Here is a 21,591-nt window from a genome sequence, read left to right on the forward strand (position 1 = left end):
TCGCTGAGAGTTTGCAAAAACAAAGCCCAAGCGGAGGGCATCCAAGGCGGGGGAGCTGCTGCATGCACTGTGGCACGTCTTTTGGGCTCAGAGGTGGTGCAGCTCTCCCCCCTGTTGCACCCATTGCAGCTTTAGATCACCCCGGCGCTCTTTGGAAAGGGGCGGGGGGCAAGTTCTGTATTGGCGCAGGCCTCGCCAGCCAACCTTGGTCACTTTAAGACTTTAAGACTTTGTGGACTTCAACTCCCAGAGTTCCTCAGCCAGCCAACCTCACTTTTAGACTTTGTGGACTTCAACTCCCAGAGTTCCTCAGCCAGCTTCACTGAGTCAGCCCTCCCCCCTCCCCTTCCCGCCCACCGCAGTGTTTGAGCGAACGCCGAACCTGAACACGGACTTTTTAAAAAGTTCGGGTTCAGCATGCCAAACGCCGCAAAGTTCGGTACAAACCCGAAATATGCAAGTTTGGTTCGCCCAACACTAGTGAGAAGCTGAACACTGCTTATGAAGCAAACATTTCTTAAATGAAGTTTGTGTATTTACCGGGATACCATTAATTTCATTCATTAGGATATAGGATAAAATATAATAACCTTAACATAGGGGTGTCAAACTCAATTTCATTGAGGGCCGTATTAGGGCTGTGTTCAACCTTAGGGTGGTCAGGAGTGACACGTGGCCAGGATGGCCTATGGCCTGAGCGCTCTACCAGTGAAAACGGGCTCCTCAGCTCCTTTTTTGGCTGGACCTGCCTCCTGCAACCATCTGCTAGTGAAAATGGAATCAGGAGGACCACATGCGGCTCTCCCAAGCTCCATTTTTGCTGGTAGAGGCACCAAGGACCTGACTTTTGCTTTTTCCAAGGCGGCCCCATAGCCAGACCTAATTACCCATGGACCAGATGCAGCCCACAGGCCTTTAGTTTGATACTCCTGCCTTAATGACTTACGTTGCTTTTTCATATAAAATCCAAAGTGATCTTTGCAGCAAGTCTGCTGTTTTGGTTGATCTAGCTATTAACCAATTTGCTGTGGGGGGGGGGGGAAGGAAATTGGAAAGTGCAGTGTTATTAGAATTTAATTACTCTCAATGAAATCAAGTTTGTAACCCCTGTTCTAGTTGGACTTGGGATTTGCAGTTGAACATTGACAGTAGGTACACAATCCTTTACAAGTTTCAGAATCCATTATACAAATCAAGTATTTCTTTTTTTTTCTGGGTATAATTTTTTTATTGTTTTTCACACATTACAGAGATTCCAATTTACATACCTCAAATTAAAATATAATACAATATAATATCAAATGCCAAATTCTTAATCAAATTAATCAACTTTTTCTAATTATTTATCCAATTTATTCAGGTATATATCATTCATCCTGTGCTACCTCCTTTCCAAATACTAACATCCGGATTTTAGATTGTTCTTCACCTTCATTTGCATTTAAAGTGCTATAGCTATCTAGATTTCTCTTGGCTATTTGCTGTTTTTCATAGCTGTGCCTTCGTGCTTCAATTCATTTCCAGCATTCTTACTAAACTCATTCCTGCTTTTATTTAAAAGCCCTCATTTTATGGTAGCTGCCCTTAACAAAAGAAATATTCAAATTTACTTCTCTTTAAAATCCAGGAAGGAAAAGAAAAAAGAAAAAGAAAAAAAGAGAGAATCAACACCATTCATATCATATCTTAATCTCATTATAACAATGTCAATATACATAGGAAAAGGTTGGTTTTAGAAATTTTGACATATATTTCCTACTAAGTTCATTTCTTTCATTTCTTTCATTATATCAATATATCATTTCTGCTTTAATGAATCAAAATCAATATGAATCATATTATTCCATTATTTTTGCAAAAGGTATCTTCATTAGAAAGACCAGTGTATTAATATTATTTCCTAATCTAGATATTTTCCACTGCCAATCCCAATTGGCAATTATCTTCCCTAATCTATGTGTCACTGTCATATCAGTGCAATAAACTTCCCTATTCTAATTGCTTTCATTGCTAAAAGCAGTGCAATAATCTTCCCTAATCTATATATTTCCCTAATCTATATATTTCCCCTAATTCTATATATCTTCCACTATCAAACTCAGTGTGATAATCCAATGATGGGCAATTCTCTACTTTTTAAAGCTTCTGCTGAATGCCTTCTTGTACAGATAACTGCTTACTTCAATCTGCGGCAGTTTTAGCTCCGTCCACAAACTAATCAAAGAGCAAAAGTCCAAAATCCCCTTCAGGCACTCTCAACTCACCACCAACGGCTGGATATCTTTTTCCTTCTCTGCAGATACTCCACCAACTCTTTCCAGATGTAACCATTCCATCCGGGCATCGCGTTGTCTCCGTGGCTGTGTCGGTTCATTGCCTGGCCGGCTTTACCACAGCCAGTGCGAGACAAGCCAGTTCACTTGGAGGGGCATGCCGGCCCCTGCCAGGCGCCTGCCAGCGTCCCAAGCATCACTTTCTCTGCAGGAGAGATCCGGTCTGGTCCAAAAGAACCAGAATCCCTGGACAATGGGAATTCACAGCCATCAGACCCCGCCCCTCTCTCCAAATCAAGTATTTCTTAAGGTTTATATTTTGTGCTTTTGTTACAGTTATCTAAGAAATGAGGAAGACTATGATTCAAAAGCCCCCCCACAATTCTGAAAGTAGGTTCCTCTTTCAGAGCTAATTCACCGTTTTCAGCTCAACAATTTATGAATTTGGCAGCAATTTTCTAAAGGCAACTCCTCTATTTTAACAACATTATTTCTGTGCAATGTTCTCTCCTTTACTGTACTTGCTGAGTCATTTTATGACAAATAGTTTCTCAGTCTGTTATCTTGTTATATTTATCCCCTTCCACAATAATTGTTCCATATATATCATCACCCTGCTTTTCAAAATAGTGTTGCATTGCTTAGCCCAGTGTTTCCCTACCTTTTTTGAGCCGTGGCACATTATTCACATTTTCAAAATCCTGGGGAACATTGTGGGGGGGGGGGGGGGGGGGGTTGGTAAAAAAAAGTTTGGACAAACAAACCCTCTCTTTTTCCCTTTTCCTCTATTTCTCTCTCCTTCCCTCATTCTCTCTTCCTTCCTTCCTTTTTTTGCTCTCTTTCTCTCTCCCTCCTTCACTTCCTCTATGTCTTTCTCTCTCCCTCCTTCCCCCCTCTCTTGCTGTCTCTCTTTCTTTCTCTCTCTTTCTCTCTCTTTCTCTAGGAAGCCTGTAAGAATCCCACTTTTACAGACTCTGTTTTCTCCATTACATGGTTTGGAATTAATGCTCCAAATTTTGTTGCCTGTGCTACAAATATACTGCTCAAAAAAATATTAAAAGGAACACTTAAACAACAGAATATAACTCCAAGTAATTCAAACTTCTGTGAAGTAAGACTGTTCACTTAGGAAGCAACACTGATTGACAATCAATTTCATTTTGTTGTTAGCACATTTAACTTTATACAGAACAAAGTATTCAATAAGAATATTCCATTCATTCAGATCTAGGATGTGTTATTTGACTGTTCCCTTTATTTTTTTGAGCAGTGTATATTCTCTACTTAACTTTTGGAACAGAGGAAATATTTGAGACTGGCTTTTTGAAATGGCTGGCCATGAAATACAGTCATCTAAATTTTCATTTTGGTACTGTCACTATAAAAATATAGAAAACTTTCCCACTACCTGTTAAATATTACCAATGTCTCACTGACATGGGTGTGTACATCTCTTTGCCCACTGACCATGTTCTCAGCATATCTTAAAAGAAGATTTTGAAAGTGTCCTGTAAACAAGGTTTTTGGCTATGGGATGTTGGTCAAGTGAAGGTCATTATACAGTACTTACAATATTCTCCACTGTTCCATTTACATGGAGATTAGAGCCAAATGATTGATGAAAGTTGATCTCAAGGGCTGATATTTTGAACAGTTTAACTATGTTATATTCTTGCAGATGTGTCCAACTAATATCAATCATATTATTACTGTTGTTCAGCTGTCATTTAAACTTAGAAGGTAATACTTAATTTCTTAGTTGTAACTCTGGTTTTATCTTGTTCTATAATTCTTACATCTAATATTCTAATAGAAATACACATCCACTGGACAAAATCTTGTTAGGACCAGATGAAAAAATAATATCCAAAATATACAAATATCTGTTAGAAACAAATAAAAGAAAAGAAATGGTTAAAGAACCAATGATAGCTTGGGCCAAAAACATAGGCCATAGTATCCATATGGATGACTGGGAGAAGACCTGGAACATTAATTGTAAAATTACAAAATCAGTGGCTTTTAAAGAAAATTACTATAAGATGTTCTATAGATGGTATTTGGATTAGCAAAAATTTACCTAAATATGAATTTGACCTGTAGGAAGTGCAACAAAGAAATAGGCTCCTTCTTTCACATATGTTGGACATGTTCAAAAGTAAAAGAATTCTGGGAAAAAATTCATAAATGGCTGTTGGAGATAACCGAAACAGCTATAGAATTTACTCTGGAATGCATGCTCTTAGGAATAAAAATGAAAAAATACCCCTCCACAATATAATATTTAATTACCCACATAAGTACGGATATCTTGTGCACAATTCTGGAAAAACAAAGAGACCCCACCAGAAAATAACATCATAGAAAAAATTTATAGATACGCAGAAATTGATAGGACGACCATGGAGATTAAGGGAACTAGCAATTCAGAGTATTATGAAATTTGGAAAATTTGTACAATTGGATGAGTAACAAAAGTAAAGACAGGAATAAAATGTGAAAGGATATATCAAAAGGATTATAGAAATATGTAACATAATATACCGTATGTATCTATAAAGAGGTGATATAAGAAATGTAACATATACAGGATATCGAGTATAAATTTGTATTAAATTATTGAAATGTTTTATTTGGAAAAAAACCAAAACATTATTTTTTTTAAAAATAATATTCTCTTATTTGTTTATTTATTTGTTTGTTTGTTTATTTGTTTGTTTAAACTTCTATGCTGCCCTTCTTGGAACGACTCGCAACTTATTGCATCTTATTGCATCTCACAAACTCACTACTTTGTTGTTTTATGGTATGTTATACGATTCTTTTGATAAACAATAGTGGATTTTCAATTTATATGGAAGATGTATATCAAAGTGAAATTAGCTGCATATGGTTTCTCCAGTAAGACTGTAAAAGGATATGGTCAAGGCCAGGGGGGGAAAAAGCACCAAAGAAGAGAATTCTCAGATTATAAAATGCCAGTAAAATATTAGTATGGCACAAAGGCAATATAAGTCTTAGATGCTGTCCTATACTACTACACCAGTTATTGTCATTCCTTAACAAATTATACACAGTATATCATATTTGCCCTCCCCACGTTTGATATACTGTCTTCAGCAATCTTGATGGTAGATAGTGAAAGATTTCTTACTGTGACTACTTCTGCCCACAGGACTCCTACAGGGCAGAACATGTGTGACAACTTCAACTAAACTGTAATTTTAATAGTGACTTATGTCAGCAGTAATTAGACCCCTCATAAAAGGACTGTCAAGCAGAGGTGATATTTGGTATATCTCTTTTTTTCTAGCAGACCATACAACCATTGTTACCTACACATTGGTCAGATTTTGCCCGGCAACTCTGAGAACACAACAACCAATAATGTCCAATATGAGTGACTCTTTAAAAAATAAACTTATAATTTACTTTTTAAATTCTTTTTCATTTATTTTTATGTTGCTGTTTGGATCTTTCTTTTCCACTCTATTGACAAATTGTGAATAATCTTGGGTGAATACACTGGTCTAGTACTATAGTAAAATCTTAAATTATAAAAACAAACATATTTTTTCTAAATGTGTTGCTATTATTCCTCTTTGTCTTTATAGCTATTGGTGAATATGAAGATTTAAGAAAAGAAAATAAAAAAACAAAAGAAAAGGTTGGTACTTATTTTGATATGACTTATAATTTCATAATGTTTATTATCAACTGATTTTTATGAATCTTTTTGCTGAATATTTTGTCTTTTATCTAAAGCTGATAACATCCTTTCTGCCATCAAATGGTATTCATAGGCAAGGATCATTTGCAATATTTCAATACCATCCTGACTATCAACATTTATTCCTGATACGTTTATTTTTTTTAACATATAATTATTTTTATGGAGGTACTGTTATGGTCAGAAAATGCAGGTTCAAGATTAGAGATGTGCTAGCAAATTAACACAGAGATGCAACTACACAAAAGACACACTTCCTAGGTATAACCGGATGTCAATTCCAGATTTATGAGAACCAGTGTGTGTCCTTCCTGCTCAATTCAATGGGATATGTAAAAATAATTGGAATAAGATGATCCCTTAACTATTATGCCATGTACCACATAGGGCTTTACAGATAATAACCAACCCCCTTGAATTACACATAGAAGCAAATTGGGAGTAGCAGTGCAGCTAGGAGAGCAAAGAGCTAATATAAGCTTAATGAGGCATACCCACAATTGTCTGTGCCGCTGCATTCTGGATCAGTTAAAACTTCTGAATAGTCTTTAAGGGAAGCCTAGTCTGAATGCATTGCAGTGACCTGCTCAGGATATAAATGAAGTGAGACTGTATAGTACCTTCCAATTCAACAACAAGTGAAATTGGTCAACAAAATAAAGCTATGCAAAGGTTCCCCGACCCTGACTGCTACCTGCTTTTTGAACTGGAGCTGCAAGTCAAGAGGGACCCCCAAACTGCACAAAGGTTTTCTTGGATAGGGAAACCCCAAACAGAACTAAGGAAGGAAAACCACCAGATTGAGAATAAATCAAAACAATTATGTCTAGCCTGGCTCAAGCCTTACCTATTCAGACTCCCATAGCCTCCAGACCCTGAGAAGAACTTCCACAGCAACACTTGCTCAGTCAAGGATAGAGATACATCTGGATATCATATAAGGTATCCCACCTAAGAGGACCTGTAGATCAGACCTGTCCCCTCCTATAAATGCTGACTAGAAGTGACCTCAAAGGTAGGAGTACCAGCATAACATTGTGCCCCCAACTCCATAATCTTCTGGAGCTGGTCTAGAAAGATACTATTATTGATGGTATTGAAGAGAACTAAAAAAAATCAAGAAGAACAAGGATGGATACACTATTTTTATCCCTTTAGATGTCATCTCCAATTGTAATAATGCCATTTCAGTCACATACTCTGTCCTAAAACACAACTGGTCTAACAATCCATTTCATATAAAGCCCTCTAAATACCTTCTCAGCAATTTTCCTTAAAAGGGGAAGTTGGAGATGGTAAAAATAGCCCCAAATGAATAGGCCTGTGGTGGCTTCTGAAGGAAGAGCTTGTATCAATATTCTTTGCTCTTCAAGTATTGAACACATCACAGCATAACAAATCTATACAAAATACTTGATTGCAACACACACACCTTATCCAACAATTCGCCTATTGCTCTGGGTCAGTTCCACCCTTCTAGGCTTTCAAGTTGATGTTGCCTCATAAACATGTCCTTAAACATTAGTTCTTTAAGTCTGGTAATACTCAGTCAAACAAAAGACTCAAAAATCTTTATTGATTGATTGATTGATTCCATCTATGTGCCGCTTACTCCAAATGGACTTTGAGCGGCTAACAACAGTCATAAATACAATACAAGTAAAAAAGGAAATAAATATATCAATAAAATCTACATAAAAATCTAAAATCCATAAAAAGCTACAATATCATAAAAAGAAAATCATACATACTCACAATCAATCCTAATTCCAGGCCTGCTGGAAAAGCCAGGTCTTAATGGCTTTCCGGAAGACTGGTAGGGAGGAGAATCTCTGGGGCAGTTGATTCCACAGGGTCAGAGCCGCCTCAGATAAGGCCTTTCCCGAGGTCCCGCCAACCAACATTGTTTGGCGGACGGGACCTGGAGAAGGCCGACTCTGTGGGCCTTTACTGGCTGTAGCGAGGTATGAGGGAGGAGGCGGTCTCGTAAATAGCGTTTAAAGTAACACATACAGGTAGTTCTTGACTTACGACCACAGTTGAGCCTCAAATTTATGTTGTTAAATGTGTAATATTTGCTCTATTTTACAACCTTTCTTACCACAGTTATTAAGTGAATTACTGCAGTTGATAAGTTAATAATTGGTTGTTAAATTAACTTGGTTTCTGCATTGACTTCGTTTGTCAAAAAGTTGCAAAAGGGGATCCCTGACTTTGGGGCTCAACCGGTTGCCAAAGATCTGAATTTTGATCACTATGATCATGGGGATGCTACAAAGGTTGTAGCTATGAAAAATGGTCATGAGTCATTTTTTTCATTGTAGTTGTAACTTTGAATGGTGACTGAATGAAGTATTATAAGTCGAGGACTATCTGTTTACAGCTGTTGCCCTTATTCAAACACTGTTGCCTGAATTGGGATGAGGCGCTGTTTCAGTTTGCTTGCTCTTTTCTAGTTGCTACCAAGCTCCAGACAAAGCTCCAAACTCATTGGATTCCATCTGACTGTGGGAATGCTTTCTCACCACGGCTGGTGTCCCAGCAGATGAACGAACGTCCCCTTGCTTGCTTGTAATAGCTACTACAGTAGTACTTCTAGATACGAGTTTAATTCGTTCCAGAACGGAGCTCGTATGTCGATCAACTCATATCTGGAACAAATGGCTTTAGACTTTGTTTTTCCCCGCCGAGATAACCAGAAGCAAGGATTCTTGCGCCACCTAGTGGAAGCTCGGCTCGTATCCCGAATTTGAGCTCGGGTGTCGAACAGAAATTGGAATACTCGCATGTGGAGCAGCTCGTATCTAGAGGTACTACTGTATTACCACGGGGGCACAGTGGTTAAAATGCAGTATTGCAGGCTAATTCTGTTGCCTGCCAATTGCCAGCAGTTCGAGTCTTTCTTGGCTGACGGTTGACTCAGACTCACATCCTTCCCAGGTCAATAAATGAGGACCCATTTTGCTGACTCTGTAAACCTCTTAAAGAAAGTTGTAAAGTGGTATGTAAGTCTAAGTATTTATTGCTATTGTTATTCTTCAGACATCACTTCTGCTGCTTCCTCCATAGGAAGCGTTTACCTTTCCTACACACCTACCCAGGTATGCTACACACACCTTCTTTTCTTCTTTTGTCTTAGCGTTTGCTTTTGTAACCTGAAAAGCCTGGGTGGGGTGAAGCTGCTCCAGGGTCAGCATGTCCTTCAAAACACCAGGGTGTGGCTCAATTAGCTAGGCAACTGGAGCACCAGCTTGAATTGTCCCTATTTCAGTGATCCCTCGATTAGCACGGTCTCGATTAGTGCGAAACGCTGCAACGCGGTTTTTCAAAAAATATTAATTAAAAAATACTCCACGGTTTTTTTGCTATACCACGGTTTTTCCCACCCGATGACGTCATACGTCATCACCAAGAGTCACTTCTCTGTCTCTTTCTCTTTCTTTCCTGTCACTATGCTTCAATCATTTTCTCATTTCTCTTTTTTCTCCCCTTTTTTCTATCATTTCTCTCTCTCTTTCTTCCTCTCTCACACTCTCTTCCTCCCTTCTCTCTCCCCCCCTCCACTTGCCCACGAGAAGAAAAAAAGCAACCTCTGCCGGGCAGCTCCCCTTGTGCCCCCGCTTTGTGCCTGCCTCTTTTGGGGATTTCTTTTTCTTTTCTTTTTTGCGCTGGCAGCGGGAGCTGTTGGGGAGGGCTCTGCCGGGAAGGCCTCTCAGCTGCAGAGCCGAATGGGGGCGGAGGCAACAGCGGAGCCCGGCGCTGGGGCCATGCGAGGCTGTTCATCCAGGGGGGCGTGGACTGGCAAGTCACCCTCCTTTCTCTCTCTTTCTCAAGATCGCTTGCCGCTTGCCTATTGCAGCAAAGGAGGCGAAGCAAGGCTCCAAGCTGCAAAGCGGCAAGCGGCAAGCGATCTTGGAGTTTCCCCTTTGCCTGGGCGGCAGGAAGACCAAGGGAAGGTTCCTTCAGCCGCCCAACACCTGATCCGCTCCGCAGCGCGGCAGCAGCGAGGAGCCGAAGATGGGGTTTCCCCTTTGCCTTTACCCCATCTTCGGCTCCTCGCTGCTTCCGCGCTGCGGAGCAGATCAGCTGTTGGGCGGCTGAAGGAACCTTCCCTTGGTCTTCCCCGCCGCCCACACGCAAACTCCACCATCTGCGCATGTGCGGCCATGAAAAAATGGCGCACATGCGCAGATGGTGGTTTTTACTTCCGCATCCAGTATAACGCGGAAATCGGTTAGCGCGGGAGGTCTTGGAACGTAACCCCCGCGCTAACCGAGAGATCACTGTACTGCAGTTCTGAGGGAATGGAGAAGGAAAGGGGGAGCAGCTTGTCTGAACTACCCTAACTTCACTGCCTTACAAAGAGCAGACAGCAATTCCAACTTATTCCGCTCCTAATATGAACCATTGCTTTTTTAATGAGGGCAGAACTATCCCCTCCGTCAAGGTTTTCTGCTTGTACTTCTCCATAAAGATTACAATGTACCACTTACATTTTTTACATAATAGATAGCTTTTCTATTGTGTTTATTTTATGCATTTTTGCATTTTAAGTTTTCTTAATGTTTCATTTCCTAATAGATTTGTCAGTTCCCTTTGTAAGAGTTCTGCAAAAACATTTCATGCTTTCTAGTTATGTATGCATTCAAATTACTGCATTTTTCCCCTACAAGGTTTTTTTTATGTTATTCAATTTAGCTTTGAATGATTTTAAATGGCAAATGTGACCAGTTCAAAACAAGCACTATGGGCTTTTTTCTGTCACTGAAAGTTCAAACTTTTGTTTTGAAGAAAAAGCTATGGGAATCTCATCTGGAATACCTTCCTAATTAGGGTTAGGTGGTTTTCCTCCTATTTTCTGTTGAAACTGTCCATACTACTGAGAAATCAATTAAAAGTATGTCAGGCTAAAGCCATCATTTGGAGTTAGAAGACTTTGGCCTGCCACAGTAGAATAGTGTTATGGTAACTGGGAGGGGTTGTTGCATGAGAGGGAAATTTATTAGCCACAGCGAATTCCTTTCTTAGAGTCCAAGGTCATCCTTTGTTTTACACCAGTGGATGTAAGGAAGAGGTCAGTGGAATCCCTGCACTCGGACTGGTCCTCGTGATGAACTTGTGGGGATGGGGGTCCTGGAAGGAAGTTAGTATCGGGATGGCAACAGCATGACCAACATGGCTCTGATAATAAATCGAGGCCCTGACAGCGTGCTTTTTACAATGTCAGGATCAATATATAAATTTCTTTTGTAACAGTTACGTGTTTTTATTTTGGCAGATTATAGCAGTACATGCCAATAAATGGATTTTTCCATAGTTTTTAATGAAGTTATTGCAAACTTTGAACAAATATAATAACTGAATTTTTCTGTTGTGGAGAATATTCAATCATTTATTTACTTGAAACATTTATATGAAACTAAATTCTGGATGTATTGATGAAAAGAAAGGGAGCCGAACACTAGTACTTTGGCCCTTTATTGAAAAATGTATGTTTCTTCAGTGCTGCTTTTAGATTTTAAAGCAACATTGAATTCCATTGCATGCATCAAACTGGTGGAGAGGCTGTAGGCCATGTCAATTGTCTGATGCCTATTACACCTACTATGAATGCTACATGAAGGCATCTTGCTAGTATTAATAAAACCTGCAAGAGTATCAAGTATTGCTACGTACTGGCTCTATTATTCAACATTTATATTAACTCCATGGTGGGTCAACTCTACAATTCAGACTTACACTCTCCAATTTGCCATTTGCCTCATGGTTAATGCCAAACCTGATAGCTTATTTTTGGCAATGTCCCTAATTCCTCACCATGGAGTACTTTAAAACCTAGATGTTATATACATTCAGTCCATAATATAACCTTTTATGTTCTCTACACATTTTTATATCTATTATACCTCTGCGTCTTCTTTTATTGATTGTATTCCTTCCTCAAGCCTTACGCTGGTCTATTTCAATAATAAACATTGATTTGAGTTAGTTTAATTTGACTAAAGGCAGAGGAATGTTATGGCTTAAAAGGTAAGTAGATTACATTTTATGTGAAGCTGTATATTAAGAGAATAAGCAAGAAATAATTATATCTATTTTATACTAGGGATTGTAATTCTTTCATCCTTACTGTGTATGCATTTTGATAGCTTCTGTTGTTAATAGAAACCATCTATTTCTATTGATGGGAAGAGGATGCTACATGAGAGTACATTTTTAGCAGACTTTTTCCCATTAAGTAAATTCAACCTGCAGTTGATTTATAAAAAACCCATCTATGTATTCATGCCTTTCAGGTTATTAATTTGAATCTCAGACATGAATATACAAAATATCTTTTTTACTTCTATATATTCAAACATGTTTGGCTTTGTGTAGATGTTTTTGTGCATGTGAGTTAAGATTTAAGAAAGAATATTATGTAGGATGTATGGCAGCTGGCATCTTTAGATTTGATAGCCTTGACCATTCATTTTTATTCTAAGATACAAAGCGGGTTTTTTTAAACAAAAATGGTAGGCATTTCCATTATCATATAAATCCTAGTTGGGTTATAAATGAAATGTTTTAATTCTAGTCTCTCTCCAAGATTACATCTCATTCTATTTTATTTTTATAAAGGAAAGGTGCAGGTTCCTAGAATTTTAGTTAAATTTGGAGCGACCTGGAAGAGTTGTAGTTATAATTTCAATCAAATAAAGTTATTGTTATATTGCTGTATTGGTGGTACTATCTGTTTAAAGGTTTATGCAATGGAACATGGGAGATATTTGGCCTGGATTTTTTCCCCTGAGGTTAAAAGAAGAGAAGTCAGGACAACTGAGTCAAATTGAGATGGCAACCCTGATGAATGAAGGATAACGATTTATTGTTTTCATAATTTCATCTATCCTGCCACAGAAAGTACTTGTTTATGAAGGCATGGTATTCCAAAGAAAGTAGCATGAGGCAAATCTCTCCATGTCCCCATAACTATTTTCAAGGTTGAATGAGCCTTTCATCCTTCCGAGGTGGGTAAAACAAGGATCCAAATTGTTGGAGGCAATATGCCGACTGTAAAACAGCTTAAAGTCTAAGTGCTATTGCTAGTTACAATCCAATTTATGTTCCTCCCACTATGGTTGGCAGTTCTGTGTTAGCAAAAACTTCAGAAGAGAAGGATTTCGGGGTAGTGATTTCTGACAGTCTCAAAATGGGTGAGCAGTGTGGTCGGGCGGTAGGAAAATCAAGTAGGATGCTTGGCTGCATAGCTAGAGGTATAACAAGCAGGAAGAGGGAGATTGTGATCCCCTTATATAGAGCGCTGGTGAGACCACATTTGGAGTACTGTGTTCAGTTCTGGAGACCTCACCTACAAAAAGATATTGACAAAATTGAACGGGTCCAAAGACGGGCTACAAGAATGGTGGAAGGTCTTAAGCATAAAACGTATCAGGAAAGACTTAATGAACTCAATCTGTATAGTCTGGAGGACAGAAGGAAAAGGGGGGACATGATCGAAACATTTAAATATGTTAAAGGGTTAAATAAGGTTCAGGAGGGAAGTGTTTTTAATAGGAAAGTGAACACAAGAACAAGGGGACACAATCTGAAGTTAGTTGGGGGAATGATCAAAGGCAACATGAGAAAATATTATTTTACTGAAAGAGTAGTAGATCCTTGGAACAAACTTCCAGCAGACGTGGTTGGTAAATCCACAGTAACTGAATTTAAACATGCCTGGGATAAACATATATCCATTGTAAGATAAAATACAGGAAATAGTATAAGGGCAGACTAGATGGACCATGAGGTCTTTTTCTGCCGTCAGTCTTCTATGTTTCTATGTTTCTATAATTAGAAATACACCAAGAAAATCATGATTCTGAATGTCTTGCATTAAGTTGATTTTGCAGTTATATAATGAATTTATAAATATCTTGTTTACATCTAGCTTGATTAATGCTGGGACCTGAAGTCCATACATCTTATAGATGCCAAAGTTGAGAAACACTGTGCTGAGCCAATTACTAGGATTTTTTTAGTGGTGGTAGTGGAAGCAGTTCTTAAACAAAAGTCATCTAGTTACATGTTAGAGTGGGTTCAACTCAAGGTTGTTAGTTATTATAAGTTATCTGAGATGTGGAAAAATAGGATAGGCAAGGAAGACTCCCTTTAAAAACAAGCTTAAATCCATATATTTCAGGGACAAAACCCTTATCAACAGAACTAAGGGCAACAATGGAAGAATAAACTGATACTAGTTATGAGATTGCAGGTACAGTTTTTATATCACCGGAGCTTTTCCAGCCTTTAATTCTAGAACAGTCTGCTAGACTAGGGCAGTGATTTTCAACCTTTTTTGAGCCGCGGCACATTTTTTACATTTGCGAAACCCTGGGGCACATTGAGTGGGGGGGAGGGCGGCTAAAAATAGTTTGGACAAAAAATTTCTCTCTCTCTCTTCCTCCCCTTCACTCTATTTCTTTCTCCCTCCCTCTTTCTCTCCCTTCCTCCCTCTATGTCTTTCTCTCTCTCTCCTTCCCTCCCTCTCTTTCCCTCCCTCTCTTGCTTTCTTTCTCTCTCTTTCTCTCTATCTCTTTCTCTTTCTTTCTCATTTTCTCTCTCTTTCTCTCTCTCTTGTTCTCTTTCTCTCTCTCGCTCGCTCTTTCTCTCTCTTGCTTTCTTTCTCTCCCCTTCTTGCTTTCTTTCTCTCTCTCTTGCTTTCTTTCTCTCTGAACTTCGCGGCACACCTGACCATGTCTCGCGGCACACTAGTGTGCCACGGCACACTGGTTGAAAAACACTGGACTAGGGTACACGTCTGAACTCTATTGATAAAAAGTAAATATGAAGACATAATAAAGGCTGCTCTTGGTTTCCATGTGAAAATTATTCAAACTATATATACTGCTCAAAAAAATAAAGGAAACACTCAAATAACACATCCTAGATCTGAATGAATGAAATATTCTCATTGAATACTTTGTTCTATACAAAGTTGAATGTGCACAACAGCATGTGAAATTGATTGTCAATCAGTGTTACTTCCTAAGTGGATAGTTTGATTTCAGAGCAATTTGAATTACTTGGAGTTATACTGTGTTGTTTAAGTATTACCTTTATGTTTTTGAGCAGTGTATATTGAATGTAAAAGAATTTGAGATATAGCATACACACAGCTATTAAGCTTAAATGAAAAAAAAATCACTCTTAGCTATGTGTGGTTGGAGTTTGTATACACAAATGGCTAGAATCTCTTATTCAAGACTTCACTAATGCAACAGAAAATTACATGAATAGGCAAGAAAGAAGCTATTTGCAAGATTTTCCTGTTGTTGAACATACAATTCAAGGCCTACATATAAGTCCAGATTCCAGAATTTAAAATCTAAGTTTTTTCACTTTGCATTTCCAAATCTGTTAATAGTTAACTATGCCTTTGTTGATGTTGGAAGGCAGTGATTGGTGTTAATGTAACAATTGTGTCTATGCTGGAAATGGCTGTCTATAACCTCCCTATACCCCCCCCCCCCGTACTGACTTCTTCCCTAACATCCACTACTTTTCTTTCCCATTTAGTTGTAAGCTGTTCTTGCACTTTAAAATGAACTAGGTTTGATCTGTTTACTGTCAATTGTGAGAAAGTAATACTTTTTAATATGAAAACATAATGTATTTTTCTCCAGTGTGACAAATTCAAACAAGAGAGAGATGACGCGGTCAAACAGCTGCAAGAACTACATAAAGGTAAATTTTAAATGAGCAAAAATCAGTTTAGTCTTTCCAGAGCTGCAAATATTTACATATAATACAGTTAGTTTATGAAAAGTGGCAATATTGTTCTAGAGGTGGAGGTTTTTTTTTGGCAGTTCATATACTTTAAAATCTACTCCCAGCACCCCAGATTAATAATGTGCAGGAAACTCTGAGTTTTAGGCTCCACCTTAGACGTGAAAACTGGCTATGTGAGACTGGCCAGTCACTCTCACCTCACAGGGTTGTTGTGTATGGAAAATAGGAGGAAGAAGACGCATTAGATATGTTTGCAGCTTTCAGTAATTTATGAAATAATAAAAGCAGGATAAAAATCAAATAAAAGCTTTTCCAATTTCCATTGGTGGCCTTTGCATATACGCTATTTTGGCTACTTATTTTCCATCACTTGCTTTTTAAAAAAAACCAGTGTTGGACTACAGCTATTAGATTTTGATCTCCAGTTTGTGTACGTACATCCTGTTTCAGAATTGTCATCATGGCTGCCTAAATATACCATAATCGCAAAGGAAGGGATGCTGACCGTTATCAGTGTGTTGCATATAGATAGTTTTATGCTGGGTTCCAAGGGGAAGGAGTCATCAAAGTCCACTGGGATAACAGCATGAGAAGTAGTATCTTTTATCTCAGGGTCCGTGGACTGGCACTGGGCTGTGACATGCCAGAAACCAGGCCATCTAAGCAAGCAAAGCCCCATCTGCGGGAGACAGGCGGCATGTGAAACTACACCTCCTCCAGTAGGCAGAAAAATCTCTCTCTACGGAACTGGTCCCTGGTGCTCAAAAGGTTGGGGGCTGCTGCTTTACCTTGTTCTGTTATCAGTTGGCCATTTATATATGCCTCTTCCAGATAGGCATCTGCCTATCCCAGGGCCGCTGAGTAAGGATGAAAGATCCATTCTACTCCAAATTCTTTTCTCATAGCAGGAAAAATATAATGAATCAAGCATTTCTTAAGCCCTTCTAGTTACGTCCCTTCTGTCTTCTAGATATATTAATTGTCCCTTCTGCGGAACTGATTGCACAGTTTTCAAAAGTGTTCAAAAACCCTGTTTGAATTAGAGTAAGCTTAAGAGTCCTAGCCCAGTTTGACCCAACTAGAGTTGATCCAAAGCAAATAAATTCAAAAAGGGCTACCAAAAAATATATTACAGAAAATAATGTAGCCAGCCAAAGCTTCCTGTACATGTGTAAATGTTTGCAGAACATTTGTTCTCTCCACAGTGGATTTTATCTACAAACATTTGCCTCGTGTACACTTGTGAAAGATGGTAGTGGATTTCTGCAATAAAGTCAGATCTGTTTGCATCTGCAAAGTCAAACCATATATTAATACATTGTCTGAAATGTTTAAGACTGACCGAAAATCTGTCTGATGTTTTTACAAGGCACAGTAAATTATCTGTTCATTTATTTCTTTGGCATTTTCTTGCCAAGGAGTTAGTTCCATTTTGCTAACTTTCTAATATCCCATGACTCACAATTGGCACAATTCATTTAGCCTAATGTATCTTTAAACTCCATTAGTCTGGATAGTATTTCTTTGTCTGAAAAAGAGTGACTTATTTCTAAAATAGCTACCATGCACATTGTATATACAGTTAATTAAAAATTATATAGTGCAGATTGCAAACATTTGATTTGTTTTTACTTTTGTTTTCTTGCATCCTTTATCATCTTAAAGACTTCCCTATTTTTAAAACATCCAGACTTCTGCTCCAATAGCCAGAAAGAGACCATTTTATTTTTCTTCTTGGCAGAAATGGAAAGATCTTTAAAAAAATAAAAAGGATAACATTTTTCTTTCAATGAGTTATAATGAAAAGAAACCTTTGTCCTTTGCTTACCCTTTGCACCTATTTTGATACTTTCTGATATGCAGTTAGAGAGGAGAAGAAATCCCACCCATGTCTCCTATCAGAAAAGCCCTGTTTGCTTATGGATTGAAAGCCCAGGATTGCAGACTTCCTGAGCTTCACTGTCCCCTTTTAAGGCTGGCGATCCAAAAATCAGATTTAAAATAGATATGATGTTGACTTCCTCTGGCACAAAGGATAAACATGTGAAAAACTCACCCATCTTGCCAAAGATGCAGATTTTCCTCTTATGAGACAACACTTCTATTGATCCAGTGTGAGGTCTGAGGGTAACAAAACACAGCTAATGGGAGTGGAAAAGCTCTTGTGAATAGCTTGTTGAGAACGATGACAACAGTATCACAGCCTGTTATGCTACCTCTCTGTCAGTATAGTGTGTTTTGTTGGGTTAATAATCATTTAAAGAAAAAAAAATCCTAAGCACCTTGCATTTAATGCAGAGTTGTCAAAGGAATTTTACGCAGCTCTTGTTTGCCCTAGTTTATACACAGGCCATTTATGAAATGCCTCTTTCTAAACTTAGGCTATCACCCTCAGCAGCAAACATTTTCTAATTTTAAGCCAAATTCCTGTGAAAAACAAAGGGATTGAGTATTTGCATATAAAAAAATACACAAATATTTGATGGCCTATTTGTATTTGTTATGATATTGTCAATTCAAAAAGCAGGCAGAAATTGTCAAGGAGCTGTGACTTAAAATTCAAAAGTATTTTAAGCAAAAGCAAAGTATTTGCTTTTGTAAAATGTCATAGGTTTCTATTATCTCCCTCTTCACTTTTTTCCCCCTGATTCTTTTCCCTCCCATCCTCCTTCCTTTAAAAAAAAAAAAAGACATGTCTTGTAAACATGGCAATAAATGCCAGGAATATTAGGATTTTACAGCAATAATGGAGCCCATTATTTAAATGACAATATAAAAGGCAATTATATTGATGAAGAGCTACATGGGCTTTGTGTCTGTGAATAAACTTGGCCTGTGCTCAGCTTCTATTTGTTCTCTCGGCATAAACACATATTGTGCCTGATTCCTGTTTAATGGGGCCCAGTTTGTATGCCAAGCAGCTGCATTTTAGGCCCTATAGCGTGATTTCATAGCTCTCTGAAAATTGGTTCTATTCAGCACAAGAGATAGAAGGTGGTGGTAAGGGAGGGGGACGCTTCACCACACAATCATTTCTTTTCAATTGGAGCCAGAAAGGTTGATGACAACATGACCATTGTGTGATAATGATAAGACCACTAAGGATCTGTACTTCTCATCAAGGCTTTCACACAACAGCAGATACAATTTAATTCACTGCTCTGTCAGCAGTGCTGATACCATTATGCCGTCTGTCTCCACAGTTATAATCACTGTCCTCCGAGAAATGCAGTTGAAATGATCTTGAACAGTCAAAGAAACTCTCAATTAAGGCTGCCACTTCCAATGTGTCAGATTGTGTCTTATGCACTTGGTACAATTTTCACTTCCAATCCTGTTTATTTACAATGTCGGCCAGTAATTACGCTTAACGTGCCATTTAGTGAGGGTGCCCCTGCCAAGGAGATTGTTGGGTGCTGCAGTGCCATTGAGTGGGAGTTTCTTGCAGTCAATGCCATCAGCGGCTTTTAGTCCCTGATGGGATGCGGGAGTAATGTTGATAATGCAAGTATCACGCTCATCAAGTCATAATTAGATGCCACTCAAATGTGCCACTTGTAATAACAGTGTTGATTCATGTTTTCTCGGTGACTGCAACTACTAATTAGTTAAGTGGTTTTTGGTTGGCCTGCATTTGCTGCATATTATTATTACCCCTGAAAAAATGTTGAGGTTGGAGAGGGTTCTGGCCACTTAGTGTTGCTTTATGAATTTTAATATCAAGCTAAGAAGAACTCGGGACATCTTAGAAACTAGCACCGTTTCTATTTTGTTTTTAAGAATTTTTTTCCCCTCTTTGGAAATTTAATCATAATTGCAGGTTAACTAATCTTAAATGAACTGTGAGTTATTTCTAGGAGATAGAAATAGATATGTCAATACATGCACGCACATGCACAGAACTTTCTTTTAAATTTTCTAACTATTGAAAGTAACTATAGTCTTCTTGGATAAAACCAACTCTCTTCTTTTGGGTCATTGATTTATATGTTAGAACAGTACGTCATGTGAACAATAGTTTCTTGTTCTGTTTATAGAGTTTTTAAAAAAAATTATGTTGTATGTATGTAGTGCAGAAATAGTTGATTGTATTTACGCAGTGCATGTTTCACATGTACGTATTTTATATGTATAATACGGCAGTCATAATAAAGCAGTGTACTTTCTGAGTATAAGCAATCACTTTATATTTTCAATTCAGAGACAGTCATTTCCTTTATGCCGCTATGCAACTAAACTCATACAAGATAATTACAATGACTTAATAGATTATATCCCCAAATAACTGTGTATATGATTACAGCCTGAAGCAAGTTAGCTGATAACTTATTTTTTTCTTGCAATATATGGCACAGTCTACTTGGGGCATTTTTAAAATGTTGCGTACACTCTTCCCATTTGCTGACAGTATCTCTGCATGGTATACATTGCTTATTCCTGTTCTTGGCTCATGACACACAGCAAAAATGGGTGGCCCGGGCTGACCTAATAGAAGATAAGCCTCTTAAAGTATGGGTGCTGGTGCCAAATCTTTTGCCACTGTGTTTTTTGATTACACGATCCCTGGCTAGTTTTGGTTTTACCTTTTCTACCCAAGACACAACTGCCATGTGGCAATGCTCCAGGCCTAGCTGAAGCACAGCGCATCTCCTTGGGCTAAGTCTGTTTGCTTTCTTCTCTATCATGGTACAGTGCCAGAAGCTCACAGAACTCAAAAGCATAAATAATAATTATGGAGAGTATCATTGTTCTCACGTTGCTTTTAAGGCACAGTTTCCAGCATTACTACATACCTTTGGAGCGGTAAAGGACTTGGTTTTGAACATAACAAACAGATAGGCATTGCAACTTCAAATGGCTCAAGAGCTTCCTTAGGCTTGATCTAGAAAAGGGGTGTCAAACTCAAGACCCGCAGGCTGGATCCAGCCCACGGGGGTTCTTAAATCTGGCCTGGGGTGCCTCTGGCAGCCAAAACACCCTGTACCCATGTTGGCAAGCACGATGCTGCAGGAGGCATCTATCCCGTCTTCACCTGCTCAGATCAGGCCACAGAGGAGAACTACAATGCTGATCTGACCCTCGAAGAAATCCAGTTGGACATCCCTGGTCTAGAATATAAGGACTACATTGTAAAATTGACCAGAATCAGGATACATTTGGGCAGGGAAAAGTGATACAGGGGTTGTAAAGGGTGAAATTTAGTCTGTAGAAGACTAACCCTGTCTCCATTCCCCTCATCCACATTTAAAAGAAATGGGATGTGTTGAGGTTCCAAAAGAGATGCAAGTGGACTACAGTTGGTATTTGAGCTGCATTTTGGCATCCTTGGTGCAAGAACACTTCTTCCTAACAGAATAATTTTCAAATAGTATAATCTGGGTGACATGTTGGGGTAGGAATATTGACCTGTAATGTTTGCCTGTTGAAAAATTTTACATTTAAATTGGTAGAAACAGAATCACTCCTAATTGATACAACATTCCAGTAGACCTAAATGGGGAGAAATTCCAAACAGATCTGTTGACAGATCTAAATTCTGCTGATTTCAGAATCAGAATATTTAAATCTTATGAGAATGAGGCCTCTAGGAAATGGATAACAATTTTCCACAGTGTTGCAATTGAGAGAACTTTAATAGTAGAAATGTCTCTCTAGCCATTGACTCAATTGCTCCTAAGTGACCTCTTCCTGATAGAGTTTGGTCAGACGTCTAGATTAAGGAAGAGTAGAAAATGATGAGACAGGAAACACAGGAGCTAATGAATCAGTGGAAAAAAAATATTGGAATAAAACAGACCAAGAATGGATTAACAT

General features: G+C 38.4%; 1 protein-coding gene across 6 annotated transcripts in view; it reads left to right on the forward strand.

The window, feature by feature from the left end:
- Positions 1-21,591, forward strand: part of SHTN1 (shootin 1) — a 115,921-nt gene that overhangs the window by 10,710 nt on the left and 83,620 nt on the right. For 2 of the 6 annotated variants that reach the window (XM_070752635.1, XM_070752632.1), the window contains exons 2-3: positions 5,888-5,940; positions 15,672-15,732. In XM_070752635.1, the coding sequence (XP_070608736.1) occupies positions 5,888-5,940; positions 15,672-15,732 (114 nt within the window). The other 4 variants (XM_070752633.1, XM_070752636.1, XM_070752634.1 and 1 more) reach the window with 4 other exon arrangements.

Source organism: Erythrolamprus reginae, chromosome 5, assembly GCF_031021105.1.
Source record: "Erythrolamprus reginae isolate rEryReg1 chromosome 5, rEryReg1.hap1, whole genome shotgun sequence".
NCBI lineage: Eukaryota > Metazoa > Chordata > Lepidosauria > Squamata > Dipsadidae > Erythrolamprus > Erythrolamprus reginae.